The sequence below is a fragment of the Cnephaeus nilssonii genome (assembly GCF_951640355.1).
Source record: "Cnephaeus nilssonii genome assembly, chromosome: 21".
NCBI classification, from domain to species: Eukaryota; Metazoa; Chordata; class Mammalia; order Chiroptera; family Vespertilionidae; genus Cnephaeus; species Cnephaeus nilssonii.
In genome coordinates this window covers 34816598-34840417 of record NC_137092.1, presented here as the reverse complement: position 1 = coordinate 34840417, position 23820 = coordinate 34816598, and the positions used below count along the sequence as shown (strand labels likewise).

At 50.6% G+C, this 23820-nt stretch overlaps 1 protein-coding gene across 1 annotated transcript; it reads right to left on the bottom strand.

Annotated features, from left to right (window-relative positions):
• Positions 1 to 767: 767 nt before the first annotated feature.
• Positions 768 to 20928, bottom strand: RAB7B (RAB7B, member RAS oncogene family). The gene is made up of 6 exons (XM_079761676.1): positions 20797 to 20928; positions 13362 to 13430; positions 12724 to 12850; positions 11801 to 12016; positions 5313 to 5438; positions 768 to 2618 (listed from the first exon to the last, which is right to left on the bottom strand). The coding sequence occupies exons 2-6, from the start codon at positions 13412 to 13414 to the stop codon at positions 2541 to 2543; spliced, it is 600 nt and encodes a 199-aa protein (XP_079617802.1). The 5' UTR covers positions 13415 to 13430; positions 20797 to 20928; the 3' UTR covers positions 768 to 2540.
• Between the last annotated feature and the right edge of the window lie 2892 nt (positions 20929 to 23820).

Genomic DNA, 23820 nt, shown 5'->3' with positions numbered 1-23820 from the left:
TGCTCACCTGGGTCCTCTTCTCCGCAGGGTTGGTGATGAAGGGGCCCAGGAAATGCTGCCCCAGCCGGTTCAGGCTCGAGTGGGCTGCACTCGGCAGGAGTCCCCCCACATGCTGCCTCTGTCTACCCCCCTGAGGGCCAGTCTCAGACCCAGAGGTGGGGATGGGGTGGGGGTGGGAGCAGTCTGCAGTCTGTCAGCTCAGCTCCCTCTGCCTTATGGATTGGTCAGCGTGCCCTCTAGTCATAAGAGGAGGGATGCTGTGGGCCCTCCGACCCCCACTCTCCCCCTGCCCCATGGAACATTCTATCTGTGGTTTGGGCCTGGGGTGGAATCTCCACATGGCTCTTGCAAAGATAGATTCTAATCTATAAGCTCCGGGGCGTCTGCAGCCCAGGTGGGCTGGCCAGAGCTCTATCATCCCGGAGGCAGGAACACCTGGCCACTCACTCGGGACGGCTTTATGGGGTGTGCAGCCTGCACCCAGAAGGCCCCTGTGCTTGGCTTAATGATCCACTGTTGCTGTCTTGAAATCCTCAATACCTTTTGAATAAGGAACCGGGCATTTTCATTGGGCACTGGGTCCCGCTGGTTTACATAGCTGGTCCTGCTTACTTCCTGTTGTCTTCCCTTTAGTAACTTTTGATTTTTGAACTATGGAGACTTACCTTTTCCATTTCATAACCAAACCTCACCAAGGATTAAAAACAGAGGACACGTTTATTATTTGTTGTACACATTCAGAAACGGTCCACCTGTCCGTCGTGGTGCCCGAGCTGCTGCGCACACTCCCACACTCCATACCTCCGGCCCACAGCGCCCCCGACTCCCAGGAGAGCCGAGTGGGGTGCAGAATGCCAGCCTGGGAAAGACACGGACACAGCTGGGCTCCAGGCCACTGGCCCCCGTGCCGGGTCCACGCTACTGTTCGGGACAAGCCAGTTTTTACTCCACAGCTGGGGAGGGGAGATGGGGCTCCTGACTCCCTCCCTGACCGCCCCCACTCCCTACCTCTTCCGGGTCAGGGGACACTGAAAAGTCATAGACTAAGGTCGCCAGCTCTGCTTGCAGCGCAGGAAGGATACTCCTGTGTAGACAGGAGACTTCTGTGGCCATGAGGTCATCCTGGCCACCCCCTTGGAGGGAGCCCTGTCTACTCTCCGCAGCCAGAAGAAAGATTATGGCCTTAGACTCTGTAGGGACAGAGAATCCATGAGCTCTCGAGGCCCCTCATTCTAACATTTGTCACCGATGTGGGTTTCTTGCTTGAATCACCGATGTTGCAGTTTTGCCCACTTCTTACTAAGCTTAGGAAACTGGGATTCTCCTGCCCCAGGAATCTTGAAGCGCTGACCTACCCAGAGCCCGCTCTTCAAGCGTCCTTGGAGCATCCCCTTCCCGCTCAGCCCGAACGAGAGAGCACTGCTGCCCTCTGGTGGCCAGTCAGCAGAGGCTCAAGGAGCCACCCAGGAGGCGGGGCTCCCTTCGCCGGCCCAGGGACAGCAGCTGTGAGTGCTGGGGTAAATGAATGTCCTTCCGCTGTTCCTAGAACAAGGTAAGCTCATCCTCACCTGGGGCCTTGGCCCTTGCTGCTCTCTCTCTGGAATGTTCTCCTGCCAGATCTCAGGTGGCAGCCCCTTTCTCATTCTCTAGCCCTCAGGCCAAATTTTACCTCCTCAGGCACGTCCTCCTGGACCACTTCTCTATAAATTCTCTGTCTATTGCCCCTTGCCCCACGGGGTCCTTGTCTGTTTCGTGTGTCACTGGATCTCCGTGCATCATAGGTAGTAGGGAGTCAAAACGACTTGTTGAAGGAATAAATACATGCATGTCAACAAGAGTAACTGAGATTTAGGCGAAGCTCTGGTCCTCAAAACCACACCCTGATGTGGGTAGGGCACATGCTACCCCATTTGACAGATGAATAGGCTGAGGCTCAGAGAGACTTATGGGAGTTGCCTGAGCAGCCAACAAGGGGGAATGAGCCGGTCCCTGGTGGCTTTTCCTGGGCACCTCAGTCCAATACTCTCAAGGGGACAGAGGACGTCCCGGGCCTGGACAGCTGTGCGGCGGGATGAGGAGGGCCCCTACGTGAGGTCCAGCCCGTCACTTCCTGGCCCTGGTTACTGAGGGAGGCTGAGTGGCACCCTTGTCCAGAGCTGAGCGGTGGCCCTGTGGGTGGCGGTGGCATGAGAGTCCACAGGGCTCCGGGACAGCGGCCTGTCTGTCTGCAGAGATGAGTGTCTGGAGCAGGAGCATGTTGGGGAGGCAGTGGCAGGAAAGCTGAGCCAGCGAGGAAATGGTGCCGCCTCCAGGCCAGGATTTCACGGTGACACTGAGTCGCATCAGGACTCCCAGGATCCAGCCCTGCGCTCACTTCTCTCAGCTCAGCCCTCTGACTCTGGGCCCAGCACAGACACAAGGGCCCAGGGCTCTGCCACAGCGCCTGGGCCGGACAGGGCGGGCGGTGCAGCTATTGGAGGCCGGGATGACCAGGCCAGGGCAAGCCGAGCCTCTGGTGTCCAGAGAGGGAGGCTGGGAGGTCAGCAGCATCTTCTCGTGGTCTGGTCCTCGGGCGAGAGCTTGATGGAGTCGGTGAGGTAATTCTCCGTGTTCCGATACTGGGGAGGGAGGAGAGGAGTCAGGGTCCACCTCTGAGAGGCCGCGAGCACCACTTGCCCCGTCTCCTGGCGGCCGATGCTGCTGGCTTTGTGTTCCCTCCCTCGGTGCTGCTGGGAAACTGAGTCCCCTGGTCTCCTCGCCCCCTTCCTTCCTCACCTCCTCCAGGGTCTCCCAGGAGCCCAGAGCGGTTGGGTGGCTGGTCAGGGACCAGGTGTCCTGACCTCTAAGCAGGTCCCCTAACTTCCCATCCTCTGCAGGGGCAACTGAGGTGACGTCTGACCTCAGCAGAGATGATGACAGCCTGCCCTACGCCTCGTTTCTGCCAAGACCTAACCCCACGAACATCCCTACCCCCCAACCTTCTCTCACCACGGCCACCTCCCACCCTCCCCACCCTCTGTCAATCCCATCCTTCCGTGTCCAGGGAGGCTCCGGACACAGACTCATGGCCTGTCTGCCCACCTCCAACTCTCCTGTCCCAACACGGCCCAGAGAAAGCACCCTCCCTCTCCCCCCGCCCCCCGCCCACCGCTGGCCACTGCTCACGGGGGACTCGCCCACCTGGTTCAGGAGCGAGGGTGTGTGTGTGTGTGTGTCTTCCTAGGAGATGGTTCCACATGCAGAGAGGTTCCTTCTTAAAGGCACCACATCCCCACTGGGCCGCTGCTCTCAGTCACCGCGTCCCTCCCACAGCTGTTGGGCGTGTGCGTGAGGGCGGGATGGGCGCACTCACCCCGTGTGCAGCTGTGGCCCTAAGATGGGCGGGCCGAGCCTCCGGAGTGGCAGGTGACACTGTGCCTGGAGGTGTGTCCCCAGTGCCCCTCTCTGAGGGTACAACTTCAAGGACCCTGATTTTCCCTCCTCCATGGCTCCCGGGCTCTGGCGGGGTGCCCAGCTGGTGAACGTCAACCAAACCCTGATGCCCTTGACCCTGGACCCCAGGAGGTGGTGTCAGGCCCACCTGCTGCATCCTGATGATGGTGACCCCCAAGACACATGAGGAGGTCCCCTGATGCCCTGTCACTCGCTGTCACCCCCAGACTGAGCAGTAATTTAGCCTGGCGGCACCTGGCCAGGGCCCCGGCCTGGGATCGGCCCTTCTTCACATAGTGTGTTTCATGGAGAGCCCCCATGTCTCACTCCTCCCAGATAGGGTCCCGGGGCAGCCACCATGGTCAGCCTGGATGCTGGGCCTTGCGTATCCCTCAACAAATTCTTCTGAGTTATTAGAATTTTATTTGTAACATATATATAATATATATGCCTGTTAAATCGCATATATACACTGAGTGGCCAAATTACTATGATCTCTGAATGCGTAATAATTTGGCCACACGCACACATTAGAGGCCTGGTGCATGAATTTGTGCATGGGTGGGGTCCGGCCAGCCTGGCCAGGGGGAGGAGACATGGGTGGTTGGCCTGCCTGCCTGCTGGTCGAACGCCTGGTCAAGGGGACAATTTGCATATTAGCCTTTTATTATAGAGGATAGGATATACACTGAGTGGCCAGATTATTATGCGTTCAGAGATCATCATAATCTGGCCACTCAGTGTATAATGTAAAGGCAGGATTAGGGTTGGGGATGGGAGGAAGTCTCTCTGATGGAAAGCCTGTCCCCCCTGGAGATGAGAGAGGTCCCCACACCTTAGATGAATCTCAGTCTCCCCTGTCCTCGGGAAGATCTGAGCCTGCTCCGTAAAGACCTGACCCGGGTGCCCAGCTGTCCCCATGTGGGAGCCCAGTCCTCCTGTGAGGTGCCTGAGGAGGGACACGGCCCGAGTGGCCTGGGGCTGGGGCTCCAGCCTATGCAGCCCTGGGCACTGCCCAGCCCTCCAACGGGCCACTGCTGTGTGCAGGGCCCACTCACTCCACTGAGCTAATGGTAGCTAAAACCCTGACGTCTCTGGACCTCACAGCGAGGCCAGGTCTAGCCAGCTGCAGAGCCCCGCTCCTCACCCCCAGGCTGGGGCTCCCCGCCCTCTCCCAGCAGCACCTCTCACACCGCCCTCTGCAAACACTCCGGGCCAGTGTGAACCAGCACACGGCTTCCGGGAAGGAGGGGAGAGGTCCTTGGAGAAAATGTCTTAGAAAATTCTCCTTTGACCTTAAAACATAGGTTTTCAAACTCCAGTTTCACCTTAAAAATCCATGGGAGTTTTGCATTCTATGCCCTAGCAGACACCAGGACCTCCTGGTTCATAGGTCGGCGCTCAACCACTGAGCCACACCGGCCGGGCTCTATCCATCTTTTTGATTGGAAAATGCCAGCAACTCCTGCAGGTATGATATTCTACTTGGACAAATACTTGGCACCCTAGGGCTTCTCTCCCACCAAGGAGAATTGAACTAATCACATCTCAAAACTCTTACTAATTAGAATCTCCAGGGGTGGGGCACAGGACGGCATTGTTTTTCTTCTTTTTTTAGAAACTCCACAAATGACTTTGGTATCAGCCAGATGGAGGGGCCGCTGACTATACACTCTAACGTAGCTCTGTGCCTCTGGCATCCTGTGGTCCCAGAGTTGGCATTCTATTGAGCCCATTCAGCAACTCATTAAGGATTACTCGATGAGCAATCCTGCCCGCCCACATCCCTACCCGTGTCCAATATGTTCTTTCTTGGAAGCTCCCAAGTTCCCCCATCCTAGGGGGCCGCCCGGCCAAGTGCGGCCTCCACGGCCACTCACCCTGGACAGAGCTCGGCTGGCCAGCATCTCGAAGGCTTGTACCACGTTGATGTCATTCTTGGCACTGACTTCAAAGTAGGGAATGTTCTTCTCTTTACACCAGTCCTGGGCTAGCTCCTGCGGCACCTGAATGGGCGGAGGAAAGGATCACTGTTTCTGTAGCATCCTCCCCACCACCCCTACCTCCATTCCCACTTACTGAGAGCCTTCCGAGTGCCTGTAACTTTACACGTGCTGTTTCTTAACATAAACGCGAGATGGCTATTGTTAGCTCCGTTTTCCAGACGGGGAAACTGAGGACTAGAGAATAAAAGAATTTGCCCCGAGCGTTGGGGCTGAGCAGGACTTGAACACAGGCCTGGCCGAACTAGAGCCCCGTGCGCTGTGCTGCCTTCCGGAGGCCTGGTTCATAGACGAGGGGCGTCTCCCTGCCATTGGCTCCTTCTCCAGTCCCTTCCAAAGGAGGTGGACATGACGGACACTGGGCAGGGACGGAGGACTCTCTTCCCATGAGCTGGCTGACCCAGGAGGCCTGTTGCTGGGCAGAGACTCAGGTCCCTGCTAACCCTGTTTTCCAGGGTAGAGTCCTAGGAACAGTTGATAAGCTCCTACTACGGGCCAGGCACTGTGTTAGACATCTTGTCATATTAACTTGTTTAATTCTCAATAACCCTGGGAGACGGGTCTTATTGGCTCTACTTTAGAGACAAGAACACTGAGCCCTAGCCAGTTTGGCTCAATGGATAGAGTGTCGGCCCGCAGACTGAAGGGTCCTGAGTTCGATTTTGGTCAAGGGCACATGCCCTGGTTTCAGGCTCCATCCCCAGTAGGGGGTGTGCAGGAGGCAGCCAATCAATGATTCTCTCTCATCATTGATGTTTCTATCTCTCTCTCCCTCTCCCTTCCTCTCTGAAATCAATAAAAACATATTTTCAAAAAATAGAGATAAGAACACTGAGGCTCAGAGAGGTTCAGCGACTTGCCTCAGATCACACAGCTGAGAAAGGCCGGGTTCGGATGGAGCCCCAGCGCAGTGCTCCCATGACATCTGAGCCGCCCTATGCAGAATGGTGCCGCTTCTCTGTCGCTCCCGCTGGACTGCAGGTGTTTTGAGTTCAGGGTCAGGGCCTTTTCAGCTCTCAGCCTGGTGCGTGAGCCACGCAGGGCAGTGAATGAGTACAGCCCTGCCCGCGTGCCGATGGCCGGTCCCACTTAGAGGGTCTGGGTTGGAAAAGGTTCTGGCAGCATTGCAGGTGACTTCCAAGGACATTGGTACCACTGCGTTTCTTGTCTAATGCTTTCGGGCAGGAGGAAACGGCCATCTACTGAACATTTGCTACACCTGGGACTTTATAACCATTATTTCATCTTATTTAAGGCAGCCAAGGCTTTTCTCATGGAGAGAGGGCCATTGTGCCTGCTCCTAGAGCACAGCGCAGCAGGGGGAGGTCGGAGACTGCCCCCAGCAGGTTGTCTCCCTGGCTCCTGCAGGTCCTGGGAATTCATCTTACTGAGATGAAAGGTACCATTCCTGTTCCTTTCTCTTCGGTCTTTGCTTTTCTGGTCTCAGGAGTGGCCTCAGGGCCCAGGGCTCAGGGCTCTCTTTCACATGCCTCTCCTGTCCCCCCAGCATTGCCCTGGCATTGTGAGGCTTGCTACCTCGCACTGCGGGGTGGAGACTGGGGTCAGCCAAGCAGCCTGCCCTTCGGGGAGCCCAGATGACACCTCTACCTCCCAGGCCCAGGCTCTGCCCAGTCAGTCCCCCCGTTGCTGCTGAACTTGAGCAGAGCAGGGAGAAACCCCAGGCCTTGCTCTTGGGTCCTGATCGACATGATCCTCCTGCCTTTGGGAATACGGTCCCCAGAATTGGCCACGAACAGTCATGCTCCGTCCTGTGGAGCACAGATGCCCACAAACGGGTGAGTCACCAAGAAGCCTCACAACTCGGGGAAAATCCGGAACTGTATTGGGGGGAAGAAGCAGGGATGGCCGGGCTACCGGTTACTATTGTCCTCACGAGTAACATGCAAATCAATACTCATTAGAAATTAACACGTTATACCTGGATGGCATTTCAGTAACACAAAGGGCTTTGTATCTTTTTAAAAAAATGTTTTATTGATTTTCTTTTTTTTTTAGAGAGGGAGGATGGGAGAGGGATAGAGAGAAACACAGATGAGAGAGAAACATCATCCATCGCTGCCTCCTGCACATCCCCTACTGGGGATCAAACCAGAAACCCAGGCATGTGCCCTGACCCTGGGAATCGAATCAGTGACCTCCTGGTTCATGGGCTGCTGTTCAACCATTAAGCCGCACTGGCTGGGCCAGGCTTTGTGTCTTTTAAAGTTGTTGAGGGCGCCCTAACCGGTTTGGCTCGGTGGATAGAGCATCGGCCTGGGAACTGAAAGGTCCCAGGTTCGATTCCGGTCAAGGGCATGTACCTTGATTGCGGGCACATCCCCAGTAAGGGGCGAGCAGGAGGCAGCTGATCGATGTTTCTGACTCTCTATCCCTCTCCCTTCCTCTCTGTAAAAAAATCAATAAAATATATTTTTAAAAAATAAATAATAAAAAAAATAAAGTCCTTGAGGGCAAGGACTGCACTTTCCCTTCTGATTGCTCCTTCCTTGTTTATCTCCCACCCCTGCCCCGCCCAGCAGCCCTCCAGCCCCACCAGGTGATGAGTATTTTCCTGGGCCCGTCATTGGCACTCAGGAGCTGCAGTAGAAATTGAAGGGAGGTGCAATGAAGTCACGTGGCTCTGCCTCTCCAGGAGGCAGGGGGAGTCTTTCTCTTTAGTGGCACAAGAGGCAGAAGCCAGGACTGGTGCCCAAGGTCACCCAGGGACAGTGCTAGGAAGACAAGTTCGCAACTCTAGCTGGCTGATTTCAGCTGCCCCGTCTCTCCTGCTGGACAGTGATGGGACTATGGCAGGTATTTTATTTCATTCTCTCCACTCTTTCTCTGTTCTGTTTACCTGCAATGATTAAATACACAACTCCAAAATAGCAGTGGGGATTATGTTGCAAATGAACATTCTTTTTCTCTTCCTAGCACCTCTCCATTGAACCTCAGAAAGCTGGCCTGGGAAGAAAGCAACCAGACACTACTTTTTACTTTCCTCTTCCAAGTCCAGCTGCAGTTTCATGATTTTTAAAACTGTCCTGTCTTTTATTTATGAAATAATGGCTATTTATAACATAGGCTCTGACTGTGGGAATAAACTCAGGGTGTGATACTTGGGGATAGGAGAAGTATGAAAGTTTTAGAAATGTTACTTCTATTAATTTTGCTTCTGGCTGACAATATACTACTAACATTTTACTTCTCCTCTTCACCCAAGGATCTGTTTTTATTGATTTGAGAGAGAGAGGAAGGAAGAGGGAGAAACAGAGAGGGAAAGGGGGGAGGGGAGGGAGGGAGAGAGAGAGAGAGAGAGAGAGAGAGAGAGAGAGAGAGAGAGAGAGAAAGATTGATCGGTTGCCTCCCATATATGCCCCAATTGGGGATTGAACCCCAAACTGGGCATGTGCCCTGACCAGGAATGGAACCTACGGCCCTTCGGTGCATGGGATGACACTCCAACCAATGGAATCACACCGGCCAGGGCTCCTATTACAATTTTGATGGTTCATCAGAGGCCAAAAGTTTGACAAAATTAGTCCAGTTTATGTAATTTTATTTGTGATACTTTCCCATCTCATATACATTTTAAATAATCAATTATATATGTTAAAATTAGTGTGTCAAATACATCTTAAACTGCTACCAAAAATAACAAATATTTTCAGAAAACATAATCCCAACATTATGCCTCAGTGGAAAGTCAGAAAGTGCCTGCCTGGACTTAGAGCAAAGAATCCACAAGCTAGTGAAGAAATTCCTTGTAGCATAGATGCTAGCAGAGCTATTTTTTAAAACAATCTAACATTTTTTCCCCTCTAGTACCTTCTGTAGAAAGAGTAGGGATTTGAAAAAATCTAGGCCAATAATTTCTTTAAAATCATTCTGCCAACATATATTTTTTATTGTGGTAAAATATACATGAAATTTCAATTTCAACGATATTTAAGTACGCAGTTCAAAGACATTGAGTTCAGTACAACTGTCACCCCCATCCATCTCCAGAACTTTTCCTTCATCTCAAACCTTAGCGATAGAGTTTTAAATATCTATTTTCTTTTTACTGAGTAGGAGACGCTCCCGTGTTTTCCCAGCCTGAGCCTTGGAGATAATAAGGATAAGCCTCGCTCCCATTTATTAAGCTTGCCACATGCTTTATAGGCATCATTTCCTTTAATCCTCAAACAACCTCATGAACTCTGTGTCTGGCCCCCATTTCACAGATGAAGAAGCTGGAACGGGCTAACCACATGTCCCAGAGATGGGGTTGGGCTTGCCCGGGGCTTTACTGCTTCTTTCAAGCCTTCATCTTCCTCTCTCGGTAGCTCAAAGCTCATGCCCCCACCCAAGCTTGGACTGGACCCCTCACCCTTTCAAGGCATCGCCTGTACTTCCCACCCTGCCAGTACCCCGTCACTCATTGAGCTCTGCCGTCTGGCGAGGCTTCCTCTCCACCTCACCCTGTAGCCTCCACCCCTCACAATAGCTTCCAATTCCTTCCCTCTCAACAGACTTCACCTTCTTTCCTCTTCTTTCCAGGGCCAGACCCGGGACCTCTGAAAATAACACTAAATACAGTCTTCCACTCTGTGGCCGCAACCTGCGTCCCTTCACCCCCCTCCCGTGCTCATTCCTTCTGCCCTCCTCCTCCACCTCTGCTGGCCCAGCCCGCTGGCCCTTCCATCCACTTCTTGCTGCTCTTCTTTCCTTCATAGTTTCCAGTGCCCTCACAGACCTATGCTTCAGCTACTCTTGTCTGGAAAAACCTTAGTCCCAGGTCCCTCGTTCCTGGCTCTTCCCCCACACAGGGCCCTTGAAGAAAAACACAACACAGACTCCACCTCAATCTCCTGGTGTCCTCCTTCCACTAAGCCCTGAGTGTCACCCATCTGTTCTCATCTTTGTCCCCAATTAGCCTCTTCACCTGTTTCTCTCCAGGTGACTGGTGAAGATTCACCATTGTTTCGAAGACTCCTACTTGGTTTTATCTCAAGAAGATGGTGCCTCTTATTTCACTGAGGAAAAAATCAGACTCTCAGTCTTGAACTCCCTCAACCCCTCACCCTACAATCTATAGGTATATGAAGCAAGATGTTAATTAAAGTGGAAGTTTTGGGGGCGGCACTACAATTTGATAGATGTCCGATATAAGGTGGGCTGGGAGACAGACTGCCCCCTGACCTTGTATATTTCCAAAGTACATGACCAAGAATCCATGATTCCAAACCCCACACCATGGACACTAAAAGATTGAAAAGGAGTAGTAGAAAGGGTTTCCTTGGAGAAAGTTGTGTTGTGGGTGCACCCCCAAAAGACAGAGAAAAGGCAAAGCCTCACCTACACCCCAAAAAGGGCTTCAAGGAGGCCACTTGGAAAGCTTAATATTCAACCCCTGGAGTTTGGTAGCTACCGTGGATTTGTGTCTGACATGCATCTGAGAGACCCAAAGCAAAAGGTAACAGGGCAGAGCACCTTTTACAAATCAAGTCTACCTCTAGTCTCTTCTCATTCATAGGCAACGGTGACAAGAGCTCTACTCGATGCCACTACAGTAAACACCTACACAGAGTGGGGTCACTGCAGCCATGGAACAGACAAGCCATCCGGTGGTTAGCCAGATGATCCAGAATATGCTTAAGCTGATTTATTTTTTTTAAATATTTTTATTGATTTCAGAGAGGAACAGAGAGGGAGAGAGAGAGATAGAAACATCAATGATGAGAAAGAATCATTGATCGGCTGCCTCCTGCACGCCCCCTACTGGGGATAGAGCCCACAATTCAGGCATGTGCAACCATTGACCTCCAAGTTCATAGGTCGACGCTCAACCACTGAGCCACACTGGCCAGGCTATGCTTAAGCTAATTTAAAAATATATACTACTTTCTCAGAAAATTTGTAGATTCAAGTATTTATAACTGCAGACCCCCTACCTGACCCTGGGTTCTACAGGTTAATTCAAATTCTACCTGCCTACTTCTGATGCCTTAATTCTTCCACTCCCTGTCTCTAGACAAAACTGTCTTTCTCAGCTCATAGCATGCTATTTCTTGCCTTTGCTCATGTTGTTTTATCAACCTGGCAGCCATCTACCATAGGAAGCCCCTTCTAGATTTTGGCCTTAGTAAATGCACTTTCACCGTGGTCTCCACATTTCCAAGGTCTATCACTATCATTGTATTTACCATATTGTATCATAGTTACCTTTTAAAGTGTCTCCATCCACTACTAGACTGTGAAATTTTAAAGCAAGGACTGTGTATGATTCAGCTCCGTATGTGTGGGATCTAACACAGTATCTGGACTATAGTCAGTGCTGACACAATGTTGGGTGAATGAATGAGTAAATAAATAAATGGTACCTGTCGGTCTGCCAGATCGATCTTGTTCCCCAGTGCCACCATGGGGTAGGATTGCTCCATTGGAATGATTTTGGCCAAAACATCACCCCGCCAGGTATTCAGAGCTTCAAAGGACTCCAGGTCAGTGACATCAAAAGCCAGGATGCAGCCATCGGAGCCTTTGTAGAATGTGGACACCATGGAGCGGAATCGCTCCTGTCCACCTGTGTCCCAGATCTGGAGGAAAAAGCAGCCGTCCCACGGGGCTGTGATGAGTGGCTGGAGGTTTGGCCTAACTGGACACATCATGTCAAAGCTTCCGTTTCTGGGTAGGGAGCAGACAGCCCTGGCACAGGTGCATGTGGTCTTTTCACACACAGGTATCTTGACCCTGTCACCCTTCTACACTGCAGTATCTTGGCACTCACATTCATCCATGAGTACTTCCATATCTGAGCTCTCGTTTTTCCCAGGGCCATCAGAATAGACAATGTTATTCCCACCTGATAGATTTCGACCTTGGGAATGATTTGCCAAGGCCACTCACCAAATTTTCCAGGGACCTAAGACTAGAAGTAAGACTCCCCAACTCCTGTATTCGAGCTCATCCTTCTAGATCAGCAAAAAGTTTTTTCTGTAAAGGGTCACAAAGTAAAAATCTTAGGCTTTGCAGACCTTACTGTCTGTTGCAACTACTCATCTCTGCTGCTCTAGTGTGAAAGCAGCCATAGACCATTAGTAATCAAGTGGGCATGGCTGTGTGCCAATAAAACTTTACTTGCAAAACCAGCTGGAGGACCAGATTTGGTCCATTAGCTGAAGTTTGCTGATGTCAGCTCTAAACCATTCTAGCTCCTAGTACACATTACTGTGAGTGGCTGTCCAGAGAATGTGGGGTGATTTTCAGGTATGAATGTTGAAGAGGGAAAGGGAGGGCCGCTCACCTGTAGCTTCAAAGTTGTGTCATTCAGGATGATAATCTTGGAGAGGATACTGGCCCCTAGCGTGGTCTGATAATCCTCAAAAAAGGTCTTGTGCACATATTGGTGGAGGAGGGAGGTCTTTCCTACACTGAGGAAAAACCCCAGACACATGTGAACACACATATCCACGCCATTCTCAAAATCTTACCAAGCCCCTCTCACCACCGTCTCTTCCCGAGATTCTGAATTTCTAACATTTGTGGTCCGAGGATCAAACACTTTGAGTAGCAAGGCACTAGGGAATGGTTTCTAGAAGTAGGAACCAGTCAAAGTGAGCCGAGAGGTTGAAGAGAGCTGAATGCCAACGTCAGGTCTTTAATTAAAGCAAAGGTCAGGTCTTTCCTGTAGGTGGCAGGAGGCAGGAAGGCAGATAGATGCTAAGTGGCTTGTTACCACAGAGCTTGGACCAGAAACCAGGTAGCCTGATTCCCAGCCTCTTTCTCCTACTGAGCTCCCTTCCTTGGGTGGGATGCCCTCCCTAGTGCCACCTTGAATCAGAAAGGTACCCATGGGAGGTGGGAACACAGGAGGTCTCACTACCCTTGGCTAGGGGCCTGCATCCCAACCTCAGACCCCAAGCAGAGCTTGGCTTCACTCACCCCAGGGCTCCCACGATGATGAGCTTCAAATCCACCTTCTTCCGGGGATTCATGGAGGAGCTTAAGAGCCTGTAGGGAAACAGAAGTCACCCACATGCTGGCCAGAGTCCCCTGTGGCTGTTATCGCTGAGGCTGGCCTCTACTTTCTTCTTTTAGGTGTGCAGGTCAACTGCCCTGGGCCGAGGACTTGGGTGAGGTTGACAGGTGGATGACTCAGCAACCCGTACACACCCTCCCCCTCACTTCCTCTGGGGGCTTCCCCAAGGCTGGGAGGGTGGAGACCCCACAGGACAGTTGCATCTCTCACCTTTCAGCTCTACCAGCTCTGATTTTGGAGGCAGCCTGGAGTGCCAGGAAGGCGGGAGGCGATTGAACAGAGGCCTCACAGACAGTCAAGCCTGGAGCCAGGGATGGAGGGCAGTATGGGAAGAGGAGATGGGGCAGGACAAGGGGTCTATTGTCAGCACTACCCAAGAGGCTTTGGATGAAAGAGTGCCCCGCCCCCAGCCCGAGGTGTTGCTGCAATTGCAGAATCAAAGGCTCTTCTTTGAGGCAGCTGGTGGGGTTGTAATTGGTACATGTTTCTGGAAAGCTACTTGGCAGCAAGTAGTGAGAGTCTTAAACATGTTCCTGCCCTCCACTTACTAGGAATTTGTCTAAGGAAATAATCCGAATGCAGACGAAGACTTGTTCAAGAATGTTCCTCAGAGGATTATTCATAAACATCCAACAGCAAAGAAGTGGGTAAATAAATTATGGCACACAATGAGATAGGGACAGAAGTAGAATATTGGAAACCAGCTATAATTGTAAGAAATATTAATCATGCTCGGTTAACCGTGATTGTTTTGTTCTGTTTAAAGAAGGCACATTCTAACCTGGCTGGGAGTTGTACAGGGGACCTGGGAGCTTGCCTGGAAATGCGACCCATCCTCTCCATCCGGGAGCTGCCTATTGTCATGGAAAGATGAACAACCTTGTTGCAGAAGCCAGAGCCGCCAGCCCTTTGAAGACCCCCAGCCTTTGCATACCCACAGACCTTTGCACACCCCCAGCCTGCATTACCTGTAAACTGCCCATTTGGTATATCCTTTGCCTACTTTCCCATGTAATCTTCGTCCTTCTACCCAAAATAAGCAGCTGGCTCATGGTGGGGGCAGAGCAGATTTTTGTGAATGACCTGCTGCTCTCCCATACTGCCAACAGTTTGGAATAAATGCTCATATATGATTCAACCCTGTCTCTGCTGAATTGGCTCAAGTAGTGACAGGTAGCCTAGACCAGTGGTCGGCAAACTCATTAGTCAACAGAGCCAAATATCAACAGTACAACGATTGAAATTTCTTTTGAGAGCCGAAAACCGACTTCTGCGCATGGGCCACGAAGTTTCAATCTCACTGTACGCGCATGCCCACACGTGGTATTTTGTGGAAGAGCCACACTCAAGGGGCCAAAGAGCCACATGTGGCTCGCGAGCTGCGGTTTGCTGGCCACTGGCTTAGACCACATTCCACTTGCTAAGACAATTATCTTCCCCCTCCAGACCCACCCAGAAAATTCTCTGCCCTGAAAAAGCCCGCCTAGAGTCCTTTAGAACCTCTGATTTCCCATCCCTGGGTGCTGATGCCATTTTGGGGCTTGGCCCATCTGGTTTTCCAAATGGTCTAATAAATTCATCATTCTTTACCCTCTTCGGCCTTGTGTGTACCTTCTTCCACGACCCTAACACCTCTGGTTGAAAAATGCTTTATCTACTGGAGTCGTAATTCACTAGACCACAAGAGCCTTGCCTGGGCATTCCTAGTTATTGCAGTTAAAATAGAAAACTCTCAGAGGCCTAGGATTATTAGTGTCTCTCCATGCACCATGCCATTGCCCAAAGGTAAATTGAAGCTTTGCTCAGACTGTTGGTCCCAAGAGCCAGAGTTGATGGCACTGGACCTCCTACCCAGGAGATCTGGGTTGGTGTGGTGGCCAATAGGTCTTCTCGGTGGTTCATGCATTCATTCAATAAGTGCATACACACCTACTGTGTGCAGAGCCCTGCACTGGACACTGGAGGAGCACAAAGATGAAGCAAACAGGACTCTCCAACCTCCCACCAGTGGGTCATCAGGGGAGAAAGGACAGAGCAGTTACACCAGAAAGTGTCAAGTGCCCCAACAGAGGCACAGAGAAAGTGCTGTGGGAATTCAGTGAGGAGAGAAGCCACAATTGAACTGGCCCCAAGGAAATGAAACGTGTGGTTGGAGGCTGGTATTTCAGGGGGAGGGAATGACCCTCTGAAAGGGGATGACCTGGGAGCAGCCGAGTGGAGAAGGTGGATGGTCTGCTTCAGGTAAGGATGCGGGGAAAGGTATGGAGAGAGGAAAGCCTGGAGGGATTCAGATGGGTCATGAAAGACCAAGGATCCTGTCTCCATCCATCCATCCATCCATCCATCCATCCATCCATCCATCCATCCAACATTTCCCATGCTCCAGACATGGGAGGAAGAGAATTCAAGGTATTCACTGGGGCTGGCGTTTTGTAATGGGTGTCACTGCCCACAAAGAAACCAGCCAAGGGAGAAGTGGCTCAGAAGTTCCTGATAGACAGGCCTCTGAGCATCAGTTGCCACTCAGGAAGGGAAGTGGGAGTGATTGTGAGCTCTTCCCTAAAGGCTTTGGTGCAACGTGCTAACAGCTTCAAAGCCAATACTGTGCCTTAGAAAGGGAGTCAGAACGAAAGGAAGGCAGAGGGAAGTGGAAAAGAAATCTGCGGGATGCTCTGCATCCTCTGTGTGGCTTACAGAATCCTCCCAAAAGCCCTATGAGATGCTTACAACTGAGGCTCAGAGAAGCTACACACCCTGCCACTTGGTGCCCCTGTCAGAGGCTGGAGGGCTGGGTGGTGTGGGCTTGACCCTGTGCAGCACAGCTGTGTGCATACGAGCTGGTGTGCATACGAAGGGAAAACTATGTGGTATGTACAACAGAGGTTCAAAATCCAGTATGTGCGAAGCAGTCTACAGATAATCAAAGACAACATACAACATAAAAGTGGGTAAAGAATATAAACTAACCCAGTAGAAACCTTATGAATGACTAGTAGTAAGCTTTGAAAAGATAACTCAGCCTTACTAATTTTTAAGGACATGCAAATTTTAAAATATCACTTTATCCCCCCACCGGAGTGGCGAAAAGTAAAAAGATTAATGATACTATTTAGTGTTGGCAAGTGTGTGGTGGTAACACTCTTGTATATTGTTGATAGAGTATGAATTGTCACAGTCTTTCTTGGAGGGCAATTTGACAAGATCAGAACTTAATATGTGCATATTTAGGTTCTAATTCTAGGAATCTATCCTACAGAAATACACATACTGTATACTCAAACACACATTTATACAAAGATGATTGCCGAAAAGCATTGTTGTAACCTAAATGTCCATCAATAAGACACTCTCTATATAAATTATAATCCATTCATACTCTGCGTGAGAGTGAAGTAATGAAAGATATGATGACAATTTAAGTAAAAATAGAACATTTTGGCTTGGCCAGTGTGACTCAGTGGTTGAGCATTGACTTATGAACCAAGAGGTCACAGTTCGATTCTGTGGTCAGAGCACAGGCCTGGGTTGCAGGCTCGATTCCCAGTTGAGTGTGTGCAGGAGGCAGCCAACCAATGATTCTCTCTCATCATTGATGTTTCTATCTCTCTCTCCCTTCCTCTCTGAAATAAAAAATATATATATTTTTATAAAAGAACATTTTGTATAGTATGATCCCAATTGTATAAAAACAAAAAACTACCTTATACATATGACTATATGTTTAATATTATATTTATGCTTGTTTGTATATACACAGAAAGCTATGGATAGAAACATTAAATGACTACTAGAGGTGGGGAAAGATAGATTAGAAGCTAGAGCTATTGTTTTATTTTATACTAGTGACCCAGTGCACGGATTTGTGTACATTGAAAGGAAATTAATTAGAAGGTGGCCGGCAGGGCAGGACTGGGCGAGACAGGCCAGACACACCCTGGAGCCAACCTCCCAGGGTCCCTTCTCAGCCGGAGGCACCTGGGGCAGTGCCGGGGCTTGAAGGATATCTGCAGAGTGAGCAGGGTCCCTCCGGCAGGTGGGGTCCCTCGGCCTGGCCTGCAAGGATTGGACCAAAACCGCTCTCCAACATCCCCCGAGGGGTCCCGGAGTGCGAGAGGGCACTCTGCAAAGTTGCTGTCACACAGGGTGTGGCACACAAATGCAAGTGTGCAGTAAACCAGATTCAAGCCGACAGTGCCCCCAGCAACAATATAACCCACGGCCGAAGGTGGAATCGCACATCCCTCCTCTCTGGTTTCGGGGTGCATCACCCAAGAACTGCCGCTGCCAAGTCACTGCAGCTGAGCAGCTCCTGCATTGAGCATCTGCCCCCTGGTGGTCAGTGTGCATCATACCTACTGTCCAGTCAGCTGGTGGCTTAGCCTTTTATATATATAGATGTCTTATATTAAAATTTGTTACACAATCCTAAGTTGTTGTAATTAAAAAGTGTCAAATAAAGGCATTTCTTTAAATAGAGCACAGGGGTGGATGGCAGTCCAAAGTCATACTAGTATAAGTGTGACTTCCTGGCAGTACAAATCATTCTGTGCCTGGGCAGGAGAGAGAGGCTGCCTAGGCTCATGGAGTGATCATGAGTTCTGCAATCAAGAGTGCTCATCCCACTGCTATATATATACCTTGGATTACTTAACCGTGGTGAGTCTGTTCCCTCGTGGGTAAAACGGACATCACTCATGCCTGTGCTTATTCTGCAGGGTGGCATGTGTCATGTTCTCATAGCAGGTCTGGTTCCCCAAATTGGGGAAGACTCAGATAAATGGTTAGCAACCGGGGGGCGAGGAGGAAGCAGATTTGCTGTGCCTGCCACTTTCTATGGTGTAAATATTCCCACCATGGCTTGTTTCAAACTCCCAGTGGAGCCTGCTCCGGCACCCTATCGGAAGGGCATCTAGTCCGATCTCCCACCCAGTGTTTGGGCCATCTCTCCGCACTCATGGAAAGATGGGCCAGACCTGCCTCCACAGGGCTTCTTCCCTTGATGAGAGTGCATTCTTCCTGGGGGCACACAAGATGCTTCCTCCCATGCCAGCCCTTCAGAGGTGTAAAGTCCTCTCTTTGAGTTTTACTTGAATATTTTCTCCTCCAGATCCTTGTAACTCACCTCAGCCTTGACTCTGAGCTCCCCTCACCCCACCTCCACCCATATCCCCTGCCCCTGATGTGCCTTTAAAGTGTGCTGCCACTGCGGACCCCACCCCCAACCTCACCCCCTCAGCCATTTGCTGAGACTGCTATTTAAATAGCCTGGTCCTTGGGCCCAGGATAACTGGCAGCAGCAAGAGGGTGACCAGGACTGTGTCAGTGGCAAGGAAGGGCAGCTTGAGGGTAGACACTGGCTGGGCTCACCGAGGAGACAGGCACAGATTCCAAACGGTGACTTCCCATGCCCTCTGTTCTCTCCCGTGTCTGGAGTTTGGCAAAAGGTGTCCTTGTAAGCCTCCTCCTCCCCATTCAGATCACTCAGTTGTTTCAAACCCGGGCATCCTCCTACAGGCCCGACTGAGTCAGCACCCTCATTGTTAAATGACACTGAGAAGCAGGGTTGGAATGCAGGGCGCTGCCTTCAGTCAGCCCAGGTCCACACACAGCAGAATCTCGGGCCGCTGCTCTCCACTGCAAGTGACTAACTCGTTTCCCCTCCCTGGCCTGGCAGCACTTCTCAGCCCGGAGCCCTGCCCCTGCCCATCTGCCAAAAGTGAGTGTAGCTCAGTCCCTGGGGAGTAAGGAAGACTGAGTTGATCACACACACACACGCACGCGCACACACACACACACACACACACACACACACACACACCACTTAAATATAAAAACCCTAGGTCTTGGGGCCAGTTGTCCAAGAACTCTTGGGCCTGCTGTGCTCTTACATTCCCACTGCCCTTCTCTTCTTATCCCACTGGCACCCACCAGGACTCACTCTTCTGCCCTTTTTGTGTTGAGTGAGGTGCCATTTCTGCTGACAGGGAGGGGGGATGAGGGAGACCAGTGAGCAGAGGGAGATGAGAATTCTGAAACAGGCAAGTCTCCCCACTCCCCTGGACTCTCTTTCACCAATTTCAGTGCCTGCCCTCCCCCTTCCCGTGCCTTGGAAAATAACAGATGTATCCACTTTAAAATGTAATGGGATTTACAATCTTGGGAGTAAAGTTTGTCTTTGAGAAGAGGCTATCTGGGGAGCACAAGGTTTCTTGCCTCTCATGAAGGCTCACGACTCTGCCTTATCCACCTAAATCCTACAGGTCTAGACCTGCTCCCTCCGGGAAGGGCACCAACAGTTCTGTTTTCAGGAGGCTCGGCACTCCTGCTTGCTATTTAAGTTCTTTGGGAGTATGAGTGCCATCTCCCAAAGTAGACTGGCCATGCCCAGAGGGCAAGACAGTGCCTCACATCTCTCTGAATCCCTCCAAAGACCTATGCTGGGAATAGTGAGTCTTCAATAAATAATCATCCATCCATTTCTCCATCCAATTCATTTCTCCATCCATCTCCATCTACCCATTCATCTGTCCATCCTTCTGTTCATTCATCCATCTATCTCCATTCATCCATCCACTCATCATCCTTCTGTCTGTCCATCTGTCCAGAACACATGTACGATATGCCTACTATGCATCAGCACTGTGTAAGGTTGGGGATAGAGGCAGATACTGTCTCCATGGGATTTGTGTGGTGGGGGATTGGTAGGTAAGACCAAATAGATTATTTTTATTAATACAGAATGCCTAGCAATTATAGGGCACTCTGCAATTTACAAAATGCCATCATAGCCTAGTGGATTCCTGAGGCAAGCTGAGACTAGAACCCTGGTCTGTCTGACTCTGTTCATTGGCTCGCCCAGCATTGCAGAGCTGTGCTAAGAGAAATACTTATGATTTAGAACAAGAAGAGCACTTTCCCACTCCAACGTTTCTCCCTTCCTGATGAGACCCTTTGGATGAGATGGCTCCGTCCCAGAAGATGCCCTGTTAATGTGTCAAGGGGACTCCTGGTGCTAGCGGGACTCAGCCCTCTCTAAAGACTCCGGTTTCTCACTGTTCTTCCTCTGATTGTGCCAGCAGCTGCATCGGACTGTGCAGAGCCCCTAGCTGGGCCCCAGTTCCCTGGGCTGGGCAGAGTCTTCTCTGCCTGGCTCATTGCCATACCCTGGGAGTTCCTCCTGCGTGAGGGTCGTTGAGCTGGATCTAAGCCCTCAGCTGCCAGATTCTAAGACGCATCCTTGTATCCCCTGTCTCCACTCCTTCCCACCAAAACACAAATACCTCCGGGGGTTGCTGGGACAGACAAAAGAAGCAAAAATAAACCTTCCAAGACACTTACAGCTGTGGCTGCTTAGCATCCGGCCTCTGAGGACAGGCGGGAGTTCTCGCTGAATCTGAGGGGTCTCCTCTTAGATCAACAGTCTCAGCCGGGTCAGAGGAAAAAGGCTTTGGGAGCAAAAAGGAGTTGGTTGAGACCAAGCCAGTTCCTGCTGAGTTTTCCTCCTCTCCCTCTCATGCACAGACTTGGGAAAGTTGCAAAAGAGGCTGGGCCCAGTGACCTCAGCTGTGTGGGTGGAGGGGGTGGAGTGGAATGGCAAAGCTAGGCTTCAGAGCTGCCTGGATTTGGGCCCTGTGAGAATGCAGTTTTTAGGGACTCTGTCCCCAGGGGCTCGGGGGGGTGAGGGGAGATGAGAAATGGAAGGCTTGAGGGTGAGGTTTGTGGGTGGGAGGACCTGGAAGGTAACATGCCGTTTGTGGGCACCACAAAAAGGCTCTGGCTGGCTTTAGGAACTTCTGCTTATTCTGCTGGGAGCCACCCAGCAAAGGGGCCCTTTTGTTTGTTGAAGTGCTAGGCTCCCATGTGTAATAGGTTTGGTGCCTCCACTTGCCTGGTCAGGAGAGGGCCTGACGCTTTGCCTTGTATACACACCACCTCATGCCATATCACCACAACACACACACACACACACACACACCAGACATATGGGAGGCAAGTCCTGACATCTTCCTGGGCTTCTCAGATGAGGACACGGACCCAACCTGAAGTAGTGAGGAGACTACAGCAATTTAAAATGCTGTTAGTGTGTGATGAATTTTGGTATCTCTGTGATTTTTAAAATGCTGTTAGTGTGCGATGAATTTTGGTATCTCTGAGCGGCCTGGAACCATGCTTTGGGTAACTATGGTTGGCAGACATGTCAAACAAACTCTAAAAGGGTCTGGAGGCTTTGGTTAGAGATAAATGACCAAGATTTATTCAAGGGTCTTGGGGTTTGCAAACTGGAAACACAATGAGGCAATACGCAGAGTGTTCCAAAGAAGAAAGGAAAGCTAACGGTTCCTGCAGGACAGAGCACATTCTGGAGAAGAACCAGTCCTACAGTCTCAGCCTCTGATTGGTCTGAGAGGGCAATCTTCTAGATGACCAGTGGTCTGGAGAATGGATGTCAGGTGGTCTGTGCATGTGAACATTCTTTCCTTAGTCCTCCAGGGGGAATCAGAGGGTTCTCTGGAGGTTTTATGTATATCCAGGCATTGACAAAGGACTAGAAAGTTTAAGTTCCCAGGTTGTTAAAACAAAATGGAATGGTTGCCTCCTGCCTCAACCTACCTGGTTTTAGTAATTGAGCAGCTTGACTGTAGTGACTCCATTTTATTTTTCCACTTGATTCCTTAGCTAAAAGGGGGATAAAGTGAGTTTAGACATGCCCAAATTAAGTGGGTCACTAGATCTCAAGGGGTCCCCCTACAGCTCAATACAATTGATGTACCCTTCCATCCCCCATTCCTTCTGAGATGGGATTTTTCCTCCTTGGTGGCCCATTCCTTTGTTTAATAATCTTAACTGTCAAAATCTTTTTCCTTGTGTCCAATACAAGTCTCTGATGTTGCTGCATTACTACAGTCTATGTTGGTCTTGTCAACTAGACTACACATTCCTCCAATGCAGAGCTAGTAACCTCAAACCCCACACCCAGCCACAGTGCCAGGTACAGGCCTTGGCATGGAGTTTTTGATGGAGCAAAAGCTCCAGTTGAAGGTCATTTTCTTGTTCCAGTTAGCAAATATGCCTTTCCATGAAGTGTAATATTGGACTTTAATATTTAATAATATTCCACTGAAGTTGGAAAAACTCCAGAGCATGATTCCCCAAAATATTCTTTGTTGCTTACTTGGAAAAGGGTGCATTGGTCCACCCTCAAGACAGCCCCTGATTTATGCCTGCCGAATTGTTCTTAAATTGTTGCCCTTTTTAATCCCTGACCATCATTCTTCTACTTTTCTGAGACCAGGTTTTAAACAACCTGTGTGTGTGTGTGTGTGTGTGTGTGTGTGTGTGTGTGAGAGAGAGAGAGAGAGAGAGAGAGAGAGAGAGAGAGAGAGAGAGAGAAAGTCCTCAGTTCTTGTTTTCTTGAAGAAAAAATTTCAGTCAAGAGACAAAGTGCAGCAAAGCAAGCAAGAATTTATTGGCTGCAGCAAAAACACACTTGGGACAGGGAAACAAGGAAGGGCATAGAGAAGCAACAGGAGAGCCTAGGCTGGGCTGCTTTGGCTCAGAGAAGTCAGAGCAAAGGAGGCCTTGGAGACAGGCTCATGGGGTTAGACCAGGACGAGCTGCTGCTGCCCACTGCTCCCCTGGTTGTAAGTCTTGTGGGGTCCCTTACAGTAAAGAAGGGGGAAGGAAATGTGCAGGCGTGCTCCCCTGGGGGAGACCACAGTGAGGTCCTTTGTGTTGGGGGTATTAATCTCTCTCTTGCAGGCTGGAATTTTAGGGGAGGTTTCAGGGAAGGGTCTCCACAGAATATGCATCAGCTTTCCAGGTGTGCTCTTTCAGTGTTGTGGTCTCTGCTGATGGGTTGGCACCAGGACAGGGTGTCATTAGTCAGTGCAGCTGGTCCAGAGGCAGCCACCATGTCACTTGCCTGATTTTGCTGCTTTTCTGGGCCTGGAGCTGAAATACAAGTGAGGCCTAGATGTCATCTTTACGGAGGAAAAGTCAGGGGGTCTACACAGCATGACCGGCGATATGCTATGGAAGGAAAGGTAACCTTGGGGCGAGGTCCTTGTTTACCTAGTTTTGCCTGTTGCTACACACCCCGGGCTTTCTGCCTGGTGACCTTTTGTACCTGGCCCCTTGTCCTTGCTCTGCTCATGTCTGTCTAACTTACACTTTTGGGTAGGGGAAGTGAGCTATGGTCAACGAGTCCTTGCAGCCTCTGAACACAGGACGAAATTTATACCTTTAGGGGATGTTTGAAGAACTATCATGAACATCTTTGGCAGCCAAGTCACCAACCATCCTTAGACTCTAGTCCCCACTTCCTCTGTCCACGTGGATCAAGGGTCGGCAGCTTCCCTTTTC